We start from the raw sequence: 17,322 nt of genomic DNA on the forward strand, positions 1-17,322 counted from the left end.
CTGTATAGTATTCTTTGACCGTATCAATTCTCTATAGGGCTTTAATTTAATTTGTAATATTTTTGTCAGTATTGTGTTTTTTGTATTTATCTGTGCTATTTGGTAGGATGAAATAGAATACCCTATAGCCTTAATCCTGTCAGATTAATTAAATAAAGAAAGTAAAAAATTATTCAGTGAAATTCATAACGTTATGTGAAGTATAAAATCATTTATTACCATAGACTTGAAATTGCAAATAAAATTTTCATACAGTTAGCTTATATTTGTACGATAAATACTTTGAATATTTTTAGGTGGTTGGTAAAAGGCGTGTATGGTTTATAATGAGGTTCTAAGCCTTCTCGTACGTTTTCTCATTGAAAAAGTACGAATTAATAAAAACGTTTCCTATGAAAGTTGTTTCTTTTGAAGAGCTCTATCAAATGGTATTCTATATGACTCTACTCCCATATGAAATTTGAAAGTGATACGCCACCGACCATACTTCCTATTAGGGCTGATTGATGAAATCAAGCTCAAGTGAAAGTTCACATGTGTTTTAGTTGTAAATATTTTTGTCTCGGAAAATTTTAATGCTCTAGTTTCTGAAATAAATGACTTACGTGTGAGCCGAATCATCCATTACCTTTTCGTACGTTTTCTCATTGAAAGAGTAGGAATTAATAACAACGTTTCGTATGAAAGTTGTTGTTTTGAAGAGCTCTATCAGTGATACCCTATTTGACCCCGACTCCCATTTGAAATTTTAAAGTGACCCTACTCCCTATTACATTTGATTGATGAAATCAAGCTCAAGTGAAAGTTCACATGTGTTTTAGTTGTGAATATTTTTGTCTCGAAAATTTTAATGTACTAGTTTCCGAAATAAATTACTGTTACTGGTGGTCTGAATCATCCTGTATAAATATAATGTACGATGAAAGAGTAGTGGAACGGAGAAAAATTCTCTCCGGCACTGGGATTTGAACCCAGGTTTTCAGCTCTACATGCTGATGCTTTATCCACTAAGCCACACTGGATTCCCATCCTGGTGTCGTTCCACCTCTTGGGTTCCCTCTAATGGCCACCCTCTGCACTGCATCATAGATGTCTATGAACGTAGGACTAATGTTCACATATGTGTGGAGGTGCATTCGTTATGAGTGACTGATTGGCCGGGATCCGACGGAATAAGCACCGTCTTAAATCACGAAGTGATTTACACATATCATATGTATGAGAATCCGGAGTGGCCTAGTGGATAAAGCATCAGCACGTAGAGCTGAAAACCCGGGTTCAAATCCCGATGCCGGAGAGAATTTTTTCTCCATTCCAGTACTTTTTCATCGTACGATGACACAGAATATCTGCAGGGAAACACTATATGTACTTCGGTACATTAAAATAACATATAAATATAATGTAATTAAATGGTCAGTGGTGTTATAATGTCTAATCTCAGCCTTTCCTTGCTTACATTAAGTTTAAACCTGCATTTAAGGGAAAAATAATTAGGCCTAAGAGATTTGTTAAAAAGGGATTTTACTGTATATACCAGTGGGCCCATCTAATCATTTGTCATTGTTACTTACGTATCTACTTTTTCAGGGTCACCATCCTGAAGGTGGTGCTCATGCTAAGTTCACTAACTACGCCTTTGATGTCGAAGAGTTCCTGAAACTTGTTGCAGTAGGAGCCAAACATGTGAAACATCACAAAACTTTTCAAGATTTCCTCTCAACACAACGTGATGAGTTGTAACAGTGCGTAGCACAGTCTGAACCAGTCTCTCTTATTTAACACCAGCCATTTCTTGGTGGTGCAAGTTAAATTCTGACAGCTACTTTTCTTAGAAGTCTCATAGAGGTAACTATTTTTTTAAACGTGTACTAAATCATAATTATTTCATTTATGACTTCATTTTAATGCTTTACATCTATATAAAACACAATAATTCTACTAGTATAGGTACCTGATATCTAGGTGAATCAAGATATTTAATTTTCTCTTATGTTGTTTGTAAAGATAGTCTTGTTTCCAGTATTTACTTCATTGTTTTGTTTAATTTATTTGGAATACAGTGGAGTTTTGGTTATCGTCATTTACTTCGTTATCGAAACTGTGATAATTTAATGCTGTGTTCTTTATTCTGGGATGTACTGCTGATGGGTTGTTCAACATAATACTGTATAATATTATGTGAGTGAACAGTGTTACCCCTATACAAAATAAAATACACCATTACTACACAACATGTGAACAAGGAAAAAAGAAAGGAAAATCCTCCTGGACAACAAAGAATTAATACCAGATTCGCAAAGGGTACATGCATTAGCAGCTTTCAAACTCTACATAGATCACAATTGCCTGACTGGACATCTCTACATACTTTTAATGTATGCTTCACCTCATTGTAATAATAATGATAATAATAATAATAATAATAATAATAATAATAATAATCTATTTTACCTGGCAAAGTTAAGGCCGTAAGGCCTTCTCTTCCACTCAACCAGCAAAAAGTATGCATGCATATGAATGAACTTACAAGCTACAAAGAATAAAACAATTCGATTTCGATAAAAGTTACAAGAGTTATTTATGAATTAAACAGTAAAATACTATGAACTATTAATTAAACAATGAAATACAAATTGTGTAGCAGAATTAAACTAAAATAACATAGAATGTTTATATATTTCAAATAATGTTAGATAATAGGAAGAGATTATTATGAAACGATTGTGAAAATACGGCACTATCAGGATGCATGTCTAAAGAAAGAAGTTGTCAGTGACCTTTAAGTCAGTATAATTAGAGTGAATTGCTAAGAAGGTTATCCTTTAAGTTATTTTTAAAAATGTTTATTGTCTTACAGCCCCTAATACTTTGTGACAAGGAATTCCATTGTTGCAAGGTGGAGACTGTGAAAGGTGATGAATAACAAGATGTTCTACGAAGAGGTATACTTAGCGTGCCACAAATAAGTGATCTGATATTTAATTAGTGGTTAGAGTATAGATAAGAGAAATGAGACAATAGGTAATTTGGTGTTGAGATGTGCAGTAAATCGAAAGAGTAAAGCCAAAGAGTGTAAAGTTCTACATTCTTTGAGTCAAAGCCATGAAAGACCTGTGAAGGATGGTGATATGTGATCTTATTGCCAGATGTTGCACATATTAATTAACTAATTAATTAATAGAAACAATGATAGTGAAAGATGACGATAATCAAAGTTCCACTGTAATTGTAAATAAGGTAAGTGATACGGTATTCCAGTCCATTTCATTGCATATCTCATAATTTAGGTAGGTACCTTCAGTTTTTATATCAGAATATTTGTATTCTTGGTACAGTAAGAAATGACAACGTATGATAGTCAGTGACTTACAATATCCACAAGATTTTAAATTAATTTATTGAAATAAATGCCAAAGCATTCTGTTACGAGTTATCTAAAGTGAGTATCAAGTAGTGACATAAATGGAAAATGAATTTAAGCAATAAACAAGGCAGCTCAACCAAGCATTATACATATTTAGTATTATATAGAGAATTTACTACTATTTATTGTCTTTCTTGCATACAAGTGCGTGAATATAGTTGCTGAAAGAAATGCCTGTCTTGTGCCATGACTTTTATTTATTACATAACGCACAGTTGTCTGCTTAACTGGTATTTTGAAAAATAGTAAACGTCTTGAAATATGAATTCGTTTTTGTTACAATGCTTACAAGTACAGAGAGAGCCATTTATAATTTAAGAGCAATTACATCGCATATTGTCGCAGCAAGTAATTGACACTTACGGCATCTCTTCATGCATAAGCAGGCTGATTCATCTTTACAGTGAAACAACTCATATTCAGATGGTATTGTGTGTCATTCTAAGACAATGGCTTGGTACAGAGAATTTTTCTAGTGGAAAATTGTTTATAATATAATAAGTCTGTAAAATGTGTTAAAAAATAAATTCATAAGTTTAGTCGCAAATGCCATATTTACTCGAATATAACATGTCATCAAATATAATACGCACCCCAATTTTTATCCTAAAATTAAAAAAAAAATGCTGGCGAGTTTATTAAGCACCTGTACTAAAAACCATTCTATATTATCAAGACAGATTATGAAGGTGTGTGTGTGTCTAATGCCTACCCACTTCACTTTGAGTGATTCGGTTCCGCATTTTGCAGATAGATGGCAGGACTGTGACTCATTTTTTTAAATTGCACACCACCTTGGCAGGCCACGTTATGCATGATGTGTATCTGCGAAGATTTATGTCGTGTACTAGGGTGAGTGTATGTTAAGGTTTGTGTAAGTGTAGTATAGGGAATGGGTGAGGATGATGAAAGTGAGGAAGGGAGAAGGGGAAACCTGGTGCCGGCATGTAGCCTACTCCTGTCGAATAACACCAAGGGGGCCGCCAGGCTTAACGTCCCCATCCAACGGACGAATCACTATCAACAGTGACATATGCCTTCCCTTCATATGCACTGCGGAGATATTTGGGATTTAACCCAGGTATATTGGTGCACAGTTTAGTGATTAGAAGTTGTACACCGCCACCTCTCCTAGTCCCAAGGTAGAAATTTTACAAGAAAATTTCTGACTTCACCGGGAATCGAACCCAGGCCGACTAGTCTGGAGGCAGAATATTCGTCCTAATTTACAGTATCAGAACTGAAACTTCTGGTCAGCAGATGTTGGTTGATGTTAGCACATTGACAGTGATTAACATCATGCCACTGTTTCATCAGTAATTGTTGGTAATTTCTTTGGTTTATTTCAAGATGCATCATTGGTAAAATCGGTATATTACATAACATTTCAGAATAAAAGAAAAAAGTGTCATTGAGTCATTACAGTAGTTAAAAATAATATTGGCACTGTTCTTTCAAAACCTTGTAACTCCAAAAATATTAATAGAGCGTAAGTAGGTGCTTCCACAAAATATAATTACCAAAACCTCTCATTGACTATTTACCAGATTTTGAGTTAACTGCAGAATAAAACCCCAAAAACTCGTACATGCAATCATTAACTGTCTGAGGTTTTGATTAACAGGTATGCTATCATTCCAATGTACGTGGTTTTGTATTTTGTAATTTGCGAAAAATGTATTGTGGATTCTTTTATAAGTATTCATGAACTATTGAGGATCGATATTTTGCAATCATTCAGCCTGAAATCGAGATTTCAGCAGTCATTGAATTTACGAGATTTTGGAATAATAGCAGCAATATTTGTATTAATAATTATTGTTGTCAAAAATAAATATGAAATTGTGAATGAAAAATGCACAAGAGATGAGAAAACACAAACCCCCACAATGGCTGTTTCTCACTATATCTCGTAGCATAAAATTGAGCGTTAATTTGAGTAATTTGCTAGAATATGAGTGTTTTTACAGAAATTTTATCTGTAAATAAGTTTCCACTAAAATAATTCTCTGACCAATACTGTACCAACAAGCCATTGCGTTAGAATAACTGGATAGTCACGTTGTGCTTACTTCCTGAAAGGTTGACTCAACTGTTACGAGAGCAAGTGCCAATAATAATGCATTTCGTTGATGGATGCTGTAACTGCTCTGATGTTATAAACAGATCTCTGTATGTATACTAATGCTTATGTCACCAGTGAAGTTTTATGATTGTGCACAATGTATATGTACTAGAAGTCTAAAATATGCTCTCTCCTAGATGTATTTTTTAAAGCTTCCCTTTCATCACATTACTGATGCAGAGTTACAAATACAACTTTGTTAAAAAAAACCGGATCCTTACATAAAGTGATAAAAATGTATATATGTAACAGATTTCATTAGAATCTTCCATCATCTTCTGTTTTATTAATTGTAGTTCATATGTTCTGCTTGAAGCCTGAAGATTAGCTGTTATAAGACTGTGAACTAACTACAGTAATAATGAAGAAAATTGAAACAACGAAATTTATGTATAAAAATATGCCATGTCGAATAATTGCATATAACTATGTATTGGAAATGGACACATGAAAACTGAGCAGACTGCTTAATATAAGAAAGCATTATGTTCAGTTCTCACCTGAACATGCCACCATGTTACATGCCTGAACTTTGTTAATTCTGTACAGTTTATACTGTAAACAACCTTCCTTTCAAAACAAATTGCATTATCTCGATAGTGTTAACCTGCCCAAAATCACTTTGTGTACTATTTAATCTCAAATGTCGACCTGGTTGGCGCTTGGTATAGCGCTGGCCTTCTCTGCCCAAGGTTATGGGTTCGATCCTGGGTCAGGTCAATGGCATTTAAGTGTGCTTAAATGCGACAGGCTCGTGTCAGTAGATTTACTGGCATGTAAAAGAACTCCTGCGGGACAAAATTCCGGCACATCCGGTGATGCTGATATAACACTCTGCAGTTGCGATATAACATTAACATTTAATCTCAAATAATTTTCTGGAAATTTACTCCTGATTCTATGAAAACATTTCAGTTAACCAGCGAGATCAGGGCTGGCAAGGAGTATTCCCTGCTTTGGCAATACATAACTGGAGCATGCCCATACGAGAACACAGCTGACTGAGTAGCTGAGGTATCTGTAGTATTGTATGGTGACGTGCACTAGGGCTACACAGTTGTGCAGTACATTAGCGGCAGTGCTACACAGTTGTGCAGTACATTAGCAGCAGTGCTACACAGTTGTGCAGTACATTAGCGGCAGTGCTACAAAAGGTCCTGCTTATTTCTTATCAGTAGTACCACTGCTTGTATGACTGCAAATAAATTATGACTAATAAAATAAGCAGTAACTAGAGAAACAAACTAAATGAACAGTAAATAAACATATTTATTCTACTCATATTATAATACTCTTTACTATGCTTGAATAGTAATAATAATAATAATAAAAAAATTATAGTAAATAAATCACAGCTTTTACATTAAATTTCTTGTCAAAGAAAACAACATTATCACAGTTTGTAAATCCAAAATTTTATAAACAACAAGCATACTTAGCAAACAAGCACATTATAGTGAAAATAATTAACATAACAGCAAGCCTCTCTACAGCTCTTAACCTACGAAGTGCAATCCGTCACACTTGCTCTTAATCTTGGCTTCATTCTTTTCATTCTCGATATTATGCTTCAGGATCGAACTTTAGATTGTTAAACACATTAAATATAAATTGGAATAATACCACTTAGCCTTACGTCCTCACTTAGTACCATGAGTAAATTCATCCTTTCATCACTAATAATGTCTCTATATTTTTCAACATGGAGCACATCATAATGCCGCTTTAAATTGTATTTTCTGCACCCGACATGCTTTACAAATAAGACACTGTCCATCTCCCTACTTCGATTATTTAAAAAAAAAATAATAATTTCCAGTCATTGTTAAACTCAGTTCCAGGTTTCCACTTTGCGACATCCATGGAGATACGTAATACATACTTCACCTCTGATCTATACGAAACAAACTGCCTACTTTCCCCTTCACCTCTGTCTTAGAGAGGAGTCCTGCCTGTGAGGGAACAAACATGATTTCATTTGCCCATACGGGTAAAACGCTCATACGGGAAGCCAATTGCCAGCCCTGAGCTAGACTGTTTATATGAGATCTATCTAGAAAGTGTTCATCCATTTAATAGTTAAAAAAGTAACCTTAGTTCTTTTGAAAGTATTCCTCTTTGGGCCTCATACACTTACCCCGGCATCCCTTCTACCTACAATTTGTTAAGTTCTCTTTCAGGATTACCTAAGGCCTCATTGCATTCTCGTTAACTGTTTGTTTTGCTAAAAACTCTGCACATGACGTAAAGAATGAGTAGGGATACTATCATGAATTTTGTTGTCACACATTTGATGCTAAGATCCTCAGTCAGAATCTCAGAAATAATGTGTGGAATCTCCGGATCTCTTCTGATTCTCACACTGTCAATTATCCAGTTTAAATTGTGTAGTTGGTGCTAGTAGCTTTAAGAGTGATTTTGTGCTCGAGCATTGGTTCGATTTCTGCTTGGGCTGATTACCTGATTAAGGTTTTTTCCAAATACCATCTCACTATCACCAATTTCATCGACGTTAAATAACCCAGTAGTTGATACAGCGTCGTTAAATAACTAAGAAAAAAGACCCACTCACAGTGAAGTCATTTGCACATGCTTCAAATGGATATCTTCCAGTGACTTTCTGGTGAGAGGCATAGTGCACTTAGTGCAATAAATGAGCATCAAATTAGGCCACTGATCTGTTCTGTCATCACATTTCCTTGTCATTGTGTTGGTGTTTATATACCAGTTTTGGAGATTGATTATTTTCCTTTTTTCGTAATTGGTTAACCCCTTTCCAGTATTAGAAATATTTCTGTAACTTTTCAGCTTGTTTCTTGAATTCTCAATATGAAATTCATCATTTCTAGAGCAACTTCTGGCAAATATTAGAAATTGCGTTTCTTGCTTTTGCTATTGAGCTTTTTTTTTTTACAAATTGATCACGTTCCACTCTATAGATTTACTTGCTGTTACAATAAGAAAGGTATTCCTACAACTTCAGGTGTTAATGTTGTGATTTGTGTTGAGACTTGAACATGCTTACAATATAAACTGTACAATAACCTGTTTATTCTCTGAGATACAAGTAGGTTACTTAATTGCGAAGTAAGATAATTCTTTCTGTTGTGTTAAAATTTATGTTCTTATACCTGTTTCACCTTTTATAGCCTATCTTTACTATGCAATGATTGTTTTATCCACTTCATTAGTAGACTAAACTTTTTTAAGCTTGAAGTCAAACTGCAAATCTACTTCGGATTTTTTATAATAATGTAGTTATCTGTGAAAATTAAGAGGCGAGTAGTTGAATTCATTAGTCGAATATTTACCAGTGACATATTTAATTTATAGTATATTTATTTGAATGTAATTATATAGATGATATAATATATATTTTCTACATTGATAGTAGGTATTGGTCTTTGTATGATATTACTGTGTGATTTAATATGTAGATATAGTTATCAGGATCTGATAGCATAATATAATTAGATAATTATTATTTTTATTGTTAAATATATTTTAAGTAAGAATCATCATCACCAAAAGTCTCAAGAGTACATGAATTAAAAATAAAAACGGTTAACAATAGTAGATATTCATGTAGCTTTTTTAAACAGATTTAATACAAAACAATAGATTGTGGAGAAACCGCAAAATGGTGACCCAGCTGTCGTCTGAGCCACTTACAGACTCTGGTTATGTAGACAGAGCTTGCCATTAGTGATACACAGTATAAGTTGTGCATATTTCGACAACCTACAAATTGTTAATATAAAATATTACTAAACATAAGCAGTTGAAAGATCATTTACTCATCATATTAAGAAAAGAGAAAACCTTCATTTCTCAACAGGAGTTGCAGCAGGTGATGCATCACTTTTTAAAGAGATACAACAAAATATGTTTGCAACAAGAAGGCAGACAGTTTCAACATTTTTCTTAATTTATGTACACAATTTCAGCATTTTTCTTAATTTATGTAACATAAATTGCGATATGCTTTAACTGCTTACGTTTAATAATACTTCACATAAATATTAAAGGGAAGTCTGTTAACTTCAGAAGAAGGGTATGTCCCAAAGAGGGCTGATGTGCCACTGACGACAAAGACATCAACGATGATGATAATGATGATGATGATGATAAAAAAATTAATAGTTTGTGGTGTGTTGAATTACTGATACTGTGCTGCATATCACCACAGTCTAGTATATACAGTCGCGAAGCTCAATACGTAGTAAATATGCAAACATTAGATAGTTGCTCACCACTAGGATCGCTAATATCGCCTCATTACAGGCAATGCAAAATAGTACCGTCACAGTCTATTGTTTCTAGCACCCTCAAAACTCAAGCTTCGTGACTGTATATAGTAGACTGTGATATCACCGATAGCAATCTGTCTATATAACCAGTCTGCAAACATCTCAGCCAAAGTGAGGTCACCACATTGCCATTTCTCTATAATCTGTGCACCCAGTTTATAGACACACATTCATATACCAAGCAAAGTTTACCTACATTGAATTATTGTGATCAGAAGATATTAAATGTTCTTTTGAGTTTAAAATTTTTGTGTTCCTTTTAAGGTAAGAATATTCTTAGATTTTGATATTATTGTATAGTTATTTTTAGACAGCCACTCCTAACAGTAAATCTTTAATGCTAGGCAATCGTGTTAAAAATTGACTACCATATAGTAGTGTACGAAAAGTATTTATAACACTTTCAACTCTTTGTGCTGATTGTCAAATATTGTTTTCCACCAGATGTCACATGACAGCAATCAATAAAGTCATTTAAACAATAGCAGCCATACTTTTAAAAATGACTGTTTTTGGTAAAAAAAATATACAAATTAAGTAAATTGCCTCAACAACTAATTTATTGATAACTACAGTAATCCCCCTTATCTGCAGAATCTGTATCCGCAGTTTCAGTTATCCATGGTTAACCTTCGCAACATTTTTTACGTATTTTATCTCGTAATGTCTTAGCCTGAAGAATTTTATAGAAACTCTAGAATTTAGTCACATTCTGTATTCATAGATTGGTAATATCAATCACCCACACTGGCCTTAGTGGCATTACCCCACTATTTACTTTTCACTGTTCTAAATTTGTGCTTCAGAGGCTGACCATAACAATATCTCTGAAAAATACTGGAATGCAAGAGGTCAAATGACTATTATCAAACGCCTGGCATTAGAAAACAACAACACTTTTCACTGTCCTGACAAGTGCTGCTGTAGCAATCTATCAATGGGATATTTATAGGGTTTACTATTATCCATGGTTTTGTGTATCCATGATAAGTTTGGAATGTATCCCCCTCAGGTATGTGGGAATTACTATATATTTGAAACAATTAAGAATTAAATGTAATTATAAAAAAAATAGGAGACACTTTGTTTTGAATCAGCGACACCTCAATCTGCAATCCCATGGTCTAACACTGAGTTATACCCCTACTTAGTTTTAATGTTACCAAGTTTCACTATTACAATGAGGGGGAATTGTCTGTATAGACTAGCATAGACTGAAAAATGGTGTACACACGTCTGTTAAAAATGATTTTATTTTGTTTTTATGATTGCTCCATTTGGCCTTTGGCCTCGTTTTGCAAATATCTCGGCTTACAAAATAAAATGCTATTTTTAACACTTTTATTCTAAACAACTAACATGTTTCATTGCATAGGAGTTGCTTTTTTTTTTTTTTTTTTTTTTCCTTGAAAATATATGGTGCAGCCATTAGTGAAAAATAAATTAAAATGGCAAAGATTGTCGTATTAGCTTTCAGTGATCAGCTTCCATGTAACAGGGGAGTATGCAAGCAAGCAGGGTCAAGTTGCGTGATTCGTAGTAGAAGGGGAAGGAGAGGGGAAGGAGGGGAACTGGTATTAGTGTACGATGTTAGAACTGTAACGTGAATAATACCTTAAAAGATAGAAATTACTATGGTGTTACTGAATTAAAACCACTTCTTTATTGACTAACTTGGACATGAAGATTCAAGAGGGACAAACTGTGATGTGTAGACAAAAATAATATTATTTTTTTAAATATATTTTCACTCCCACAATAGGTCTTCTATGTATATTTGGCATGGGTGCATATTACATTCACCAGCAAACTTGTTTCTTTTTGTTTTGTTTATTAGGTGTTATCAAAATTGTAGTCCGGGTTATAATCAAATAAATACAGTACGATATTTTAACTGCCTTGTTGCTTCTGAAATGTCAGTCTTCAGTTCAACTCGTCAGTTCTTTTGTTCTAGATACGAATTTTGTCAACTTCTATGATAAAAATATAGCATAGCATTAGAGGATTTTTAATCTGTAAGGAAGAACCAGGCCTTTGTAATTTCAAAGTGAAGTTGTATTAATTGAAATTTTTCTGCTTGATAATGTTAATGATTGAGATTTCTGTAAGTTTGTTTTATTTTATGCAGTGGTGAATCATTATTGATAACATATTATGAGAGTAGTTTCAAAAGGTACTTACAACTGTACTGCACATGCATGCATAATCAATTCATTGCTCAAATCTCAGGGCATAGCAAGCATATGTTATTCAATAGGTCTTAGTTACACTTGTGTGTTTTGAGGTTATGTAAATTACTTTTCAGAATGCCATTGACTGAAAATGTATCTAATTGGGAGTTTGTGCAGTAATTCAATTTATGAATGCAGTAGAGAAGTCATTTATTGAAAAAAATATCAGAATGCTTCCTCAGTGTGTCAAATTTTGCATATTAATGATAATGCAACTCATTGTTGCTTGGAGAAGGAAGAACTGTTTTATGATGGCACGTGCATTTTACACATTTTGTGACAATTCAGTTCTTTTTATCTTATCGGCAATGGTATTTCTGATTATGCAGTTGAACTTGATTATAGCAACCATGGTTATACCTGTTTTTTTTAAAGATGGGACATGACAGTTAAGCGGCCTAGCTTGGAGCTATAGTGCTATGTTGCCAATATGGACTTCCATGCTGTCAGCTGATGGAAGCTAGCAATTGATGTTAGATGTCTGATGTTAAAACATTGACAATTGACGCAAAGGTAAAAAAAAAAAAAACAATACAAAAATCGACAGAGAATAAAAGACGAAACCTATCAATGCCAACATTGTGTGCACAGTAAATGTCGCCAAGAGAGCTATTAAGCACTTGCCATGTGAGAACTGTAAGTTTGGCAACTCAACTATTGTTACCATGGCAACAGGCCTACCACGCTATGTGACATTCAGTTGTTTTTTCCGATTGCAACACACCTGTTCATGTCCCATCTTTAAAAAAAAACAGGTATAGTGCGACGCAGCTACAGTGACAATCATGAAGTACGGGTTTTATCTGTATTAAACAAATGTAATTTTTTTATTCTATAACGACAAATTTTTAATAAGCAACTCATTTATAGCAACATTTAGCAACAGTGTAAATTCTCTAAGAATTCATGTTCTTTGCACATTGAACCGAGAATGTCATTGAGGGGAATTCAAAGGTAGAACAATGATGTCATTAATGACAAATACCTTTTCAGTTACTGTAACAAAAACATTTTACGGGCCAAGAATTGGAATTCTAAGAAAAGAAAGTGTAGTTTGGAGTAGATCAAACCCTTCTTGTCATGGTAACAACCCTTTAAAAACATTAGCAGGTCAAGTTGTTTATCATACTGTAAAGCTTCAGACATTGTTTTCAAATGCAAACAGGTGTTACGTAAAGGATAATGTAGCAAGGTGCAAAAGAAAAGGTGTAACTGTGGAAGACAAAATTAATGTTATAAAATATAAAAAATTGAGAATTGTAGAAAGAAAGCTGATGTGTGCCATGATTTGGGTTTAGTTAAACAAGAATTGAGAATGGGTATTATGTAAAATTGAAGCAGAAGAAAATTACAGATGTATTTTGTACAACTGAAGCAAAAAAAAAATAACAGATTTCTTCAACCTAGTTCGTAATTGTGAGTAGTGTATCTTAATTACTTTACAGTATAGAATTTACTATAGAGTTCACTATTTTGTACAATTCAGTACAGTATTTTTTTTTTCAAAATAATAATAAACAAAACAGTGTAAAATATTTTAAAAATTTGATAAGTTGTGATGCTATAGGTCTATATAAAATGATAAATTAAATAATAGCGGTGTACAGAATACGGAATATTGAATTTTACTACCAACTGTATTTATTTCTTTTTATAGCGACACTCATTTATTGTGACATAATTTCTTTAATTCCTTCAATGACACTATAACAGAGTTCAACTTTATTTTTTTTAACTGTTATCATTCAAAAACACACAAATGAAATAATTTATTGTGCACCCAAATAAGAATATAAGCTTTTGCTTTCTGGATTGCATACAAAACACCTTGTTTCATAATCCAAAAAATAAGATATCTGGACTTCATTTATAAATTGTACAGTTTAAGTATTCATTCATTCATTCATTCATTCATTCATTCATTCATTCATTCATTCATTCATTCATACATACATAGTTTCTGCCCAAGGGCAGATCTTTCACTGCAAACCCAGCATTCTCCAGCCTTTCCTATTTTCCGCCTTCTTAATCTCTGCATATGATCCATGTGTCTTAATGTTGTCTATCATCTTCTTTTGTCTCGAACTTCATGTAAATGTAGTTAGTATTGCACAAATTTACATGAAATTACTGTTCATATTTTGTAATCACTATCAGCATATTCCGAATCTCACCGGACCGGTGGAAAACAATGACGTCACACTGCAGCGAAATTGGAACAAAACTGCTGGAAGGTTCGATGGCTATCATGGCGACTGTACAAGTTGTCTGTGCTACGCTAGCAAGATTTTGCAAAATTTCCATACTGTCATCTCGTTCAAAGAAAAGAGCGCATAAACAATTTATTTTTTGAACCAGTAGTAATAACTAGTCCATTGACATGTTCGCTCATAAGCCATTAACATATTGTTTTTACATTGTGCACATTACAAATAATACAGCAGAACCAAAGCAGAACACATTGCAATGACACAACATTACACGATGTCATTCATCTGCTAATGCCCGCCCTATACAAGAACCAATCAGATTCACTGATGGTGGCTGATGGAGATCGTCACCACCTCTGCAAGCTGATGGAACCGGTGTGCGACACCGGTGGAACATCAGTGATGTCATCGTTGAAATTCGGAACACCGTGATGCCATCAAATTGCTCAGCGCTGAGATTCGGAATACGCTCTATAGTATATATGATTTACTATTTACAAGAATTACTATTCAAAAGTAATAGAAAAATTTTGTTCAAGCAGTATTGTGAAATTACAACTTTAAAGGGGAAGTTGTAAAACTGTATTCTTTTGTAGACATTTGCTCACGTATAACAAGGTTTTTTAGTGACAGATATTTTTTCTAAGATAGAGTGACCCCAGTGATTCTGCCTTCTTAAATGATTCGTAGGAAGAAATTATTTTATGACTTCATCTACAGAAAAGTAAAGATTTTACAGAAAAATGCTGTCTGTTTACTTCGTTTTGTTTCTGTTATGGTATGATTACATTGATTTTAAAAAAGTAATTCATTTAGATACCTTTTAAGTCTTAAGAGTTTTGTTTCAAGATGTTTTAAATAGCAGGTATAATTCTGTAGATAATTTTCGACATGATAGGCTTTGTTATGCTTCATTTTCATAACGACTAAAGTATATATAAGTACTGTATTATTTTTGAAGTGCTCATAAACCCTAATTTCTTTGTGTGGATATGTTTTCGGTAAGGTGCATAAGGTAAATTAATTTCTCCGACAAAAACATTTTAGAAAACATTTCATGTATCACTTGATTATATAAGAAACAAAATCATGAATAAATCGTTTAAGCCAATTTTGACTAAAGCATCATCTTGTAACGTTAATTTTTTAATAAAAATTATTGTTTCATATGCATCAGTCCCAAATTAAATTAACTCATAGACACTGAATATGAAAAAATCCATTTAATAGTTCGAAGAAATGGATATACATGGAAAGACAGACTCAGCATGCCGAAAACCACTTTTTTTGAGGTCAGGGACATTGAAAACTTGTATTTCAATGAAGATTTCTAAACATATTTTTACACATCGCAACACTTTCTCTTGATATTTCATATAATTAGAAGTAAAAGACGTGAAAATGTGGCGAAAGTCTTGTGAAATGTTACAAGATACCTTCCCGTAATAAAAAAGCGAACATGAACCATAGAAATTGACTTAACCTGTTCGAAAACGAATTTTCACACAGAAGGGTTTTGAAATTTGTCACTCTGAGACAAATTATTGAACATGTTTCGGGATTACATAGAGAAATAAATATAAAGCAAGTTTCATGTTGTGTGTGTTCATCAACTAAGATTTTATTTTAGATGTGCCTTATTTTTTGGATTGTTTCTCTCTTACTTGAACAAAGTTATGAACAGATATGTATTCAGACAATGTGAATTAGTGTTACAAATATTTACAGGTTCTCAAGTTTTATGTAATGATACTGCTGTCAATTAGTATAATGAAATGAATTGTTGAGAAAATGTTTTCTATGTTTGTTTGTGAACTGTTTCAATTTTAACATAACGACTTCATTTATGTAAATAAACAGCGGCACTCAAGATGTGATGGATTTGTGGTATTATTAAGACATTCCAGGGATGTGTTTTTAAAGTTTTATTTACGTATGTATTTTTATGTAAAAATTTATATAGAATAATATATATTATACACTTCATAATGGTTTCCATTGCTAATGCATATCCTTATTTGTGCTTTATGTCGAAAAATAAGTTATTTTACTTTTTTTTTTTTTTCTATAAAAGTGCTGATTAAGGTTACGTATACCTATAAAATCGTATGATTCAATGTTCTCTTGTATTGGAGAAGATCACAATTGTACTGGAAATTTGGTTGTAAGAGAAGAATTCATATTTCTTAGGTTACGGTACTTTTATGTTGTAGTATACCATCGTATGGGGTGAAATCAGACTCTGGGGTGACTTCGGACATTTTTATATGATTTTATTTAAGCAAATATAAAAACTGTATAATATATTTTTTACCCAAATTTTTGTATGGTCTAACAAGAGAGCTTGCCGATTAAATTAAAATATTTGTACGTCAGTAGTTAATGTCTGGTGGCCAGATAGCGTTAATAATTAAAATTGTTACTTCTGTCGGATTTTAACTAGGTAATTTAGTTGCTTCTTTGTCGTGTACATTGTTGACGTAAAATTACATTGAAAAATATCACATCTTTCTTTAACCTATTGTCGTGTTGTGCGATAGTTATTGGTTTTCTATGCAGTCACTTGTCTGTTGTAAGAGCGATAACTTCTGTGACTGTATCAGTGTGGGGTGATATCGGACGATGCCACGTAAATACAAGACACTGCTTGGAGTTACATGTAAGAAGAAAGTGACAGATGTAGGAGTGAAGGATGTAGAACTGAAATTCCTGCGGTCGTACTGCAATAGTCAATCTAGTCTATTTGTTTTTACTGCTGTTGATGATGAAGATAGAGTTTTCCAAAAGAAAACATTGCCAAAATCCTTTTAAAAAAACCGCAGGAAGAAAAGGGAAGGTTTTTATTTTCCAAGAAAATATTTTGTAAAACAAGTTGAAAATACTAGAAAACATAGATTTTCTTTCATACATTGTAATAACGATTTCTGTTAATGTCTTAATAATTGTATTAATATTGCAATAACATGTAAGAAATGTAAGGATAATATTGAGTATTTAAAAAAAAAATCTTTAACTGAAA

The 17,322-nt window shown here is 33.2% G+C and overlaps 1 protein-coding gene across 2 annotated transcripts in view; it reads left to right on the top strand.

Annotated features, from left to right (window-relative positions):
* Positions 1-12,633, top strand: part of Eogt (EGF-domain O-GlcNAc transferase) — a 31,327-nt gene extending 18,694 nt beyond the window's left edge. For both annotated transcript variants that reach the window (XM_069841972.1, XM_069841971.1), the window contains exon 10: positions 1,591-12,633. In XM_069841972.1, the coding sequence (XP_069698073.1) occupies positions 1,591-1,743 (153 nt within the window). In that variant the 3' untranslated portion in view covers positions 1,744-12,633. The remainder of the gene's footprint in view (positions 1-1,590) is intronic.
* The last annotated feature ends 4,689 nt before the right edge of the window (positions 12,634-17,322 follow it).

The sequence above is a fragment of the Periplaneta americana genome, chromosome 12 (assembly GCF_040183065.1).
Source record: "Periplaneta americana isolate PAMFEO1 chromosome 12, P.americana_PAMFEO1_priV1, whole genome shotgun sequence".
In the NCBI taxonomy this organism is placed as follows: Eukaryota; Metazoa; Arthropoda; class Insecta; order Blattodea; family Blattidae; genus Periplaneta; species Periplaneta americana.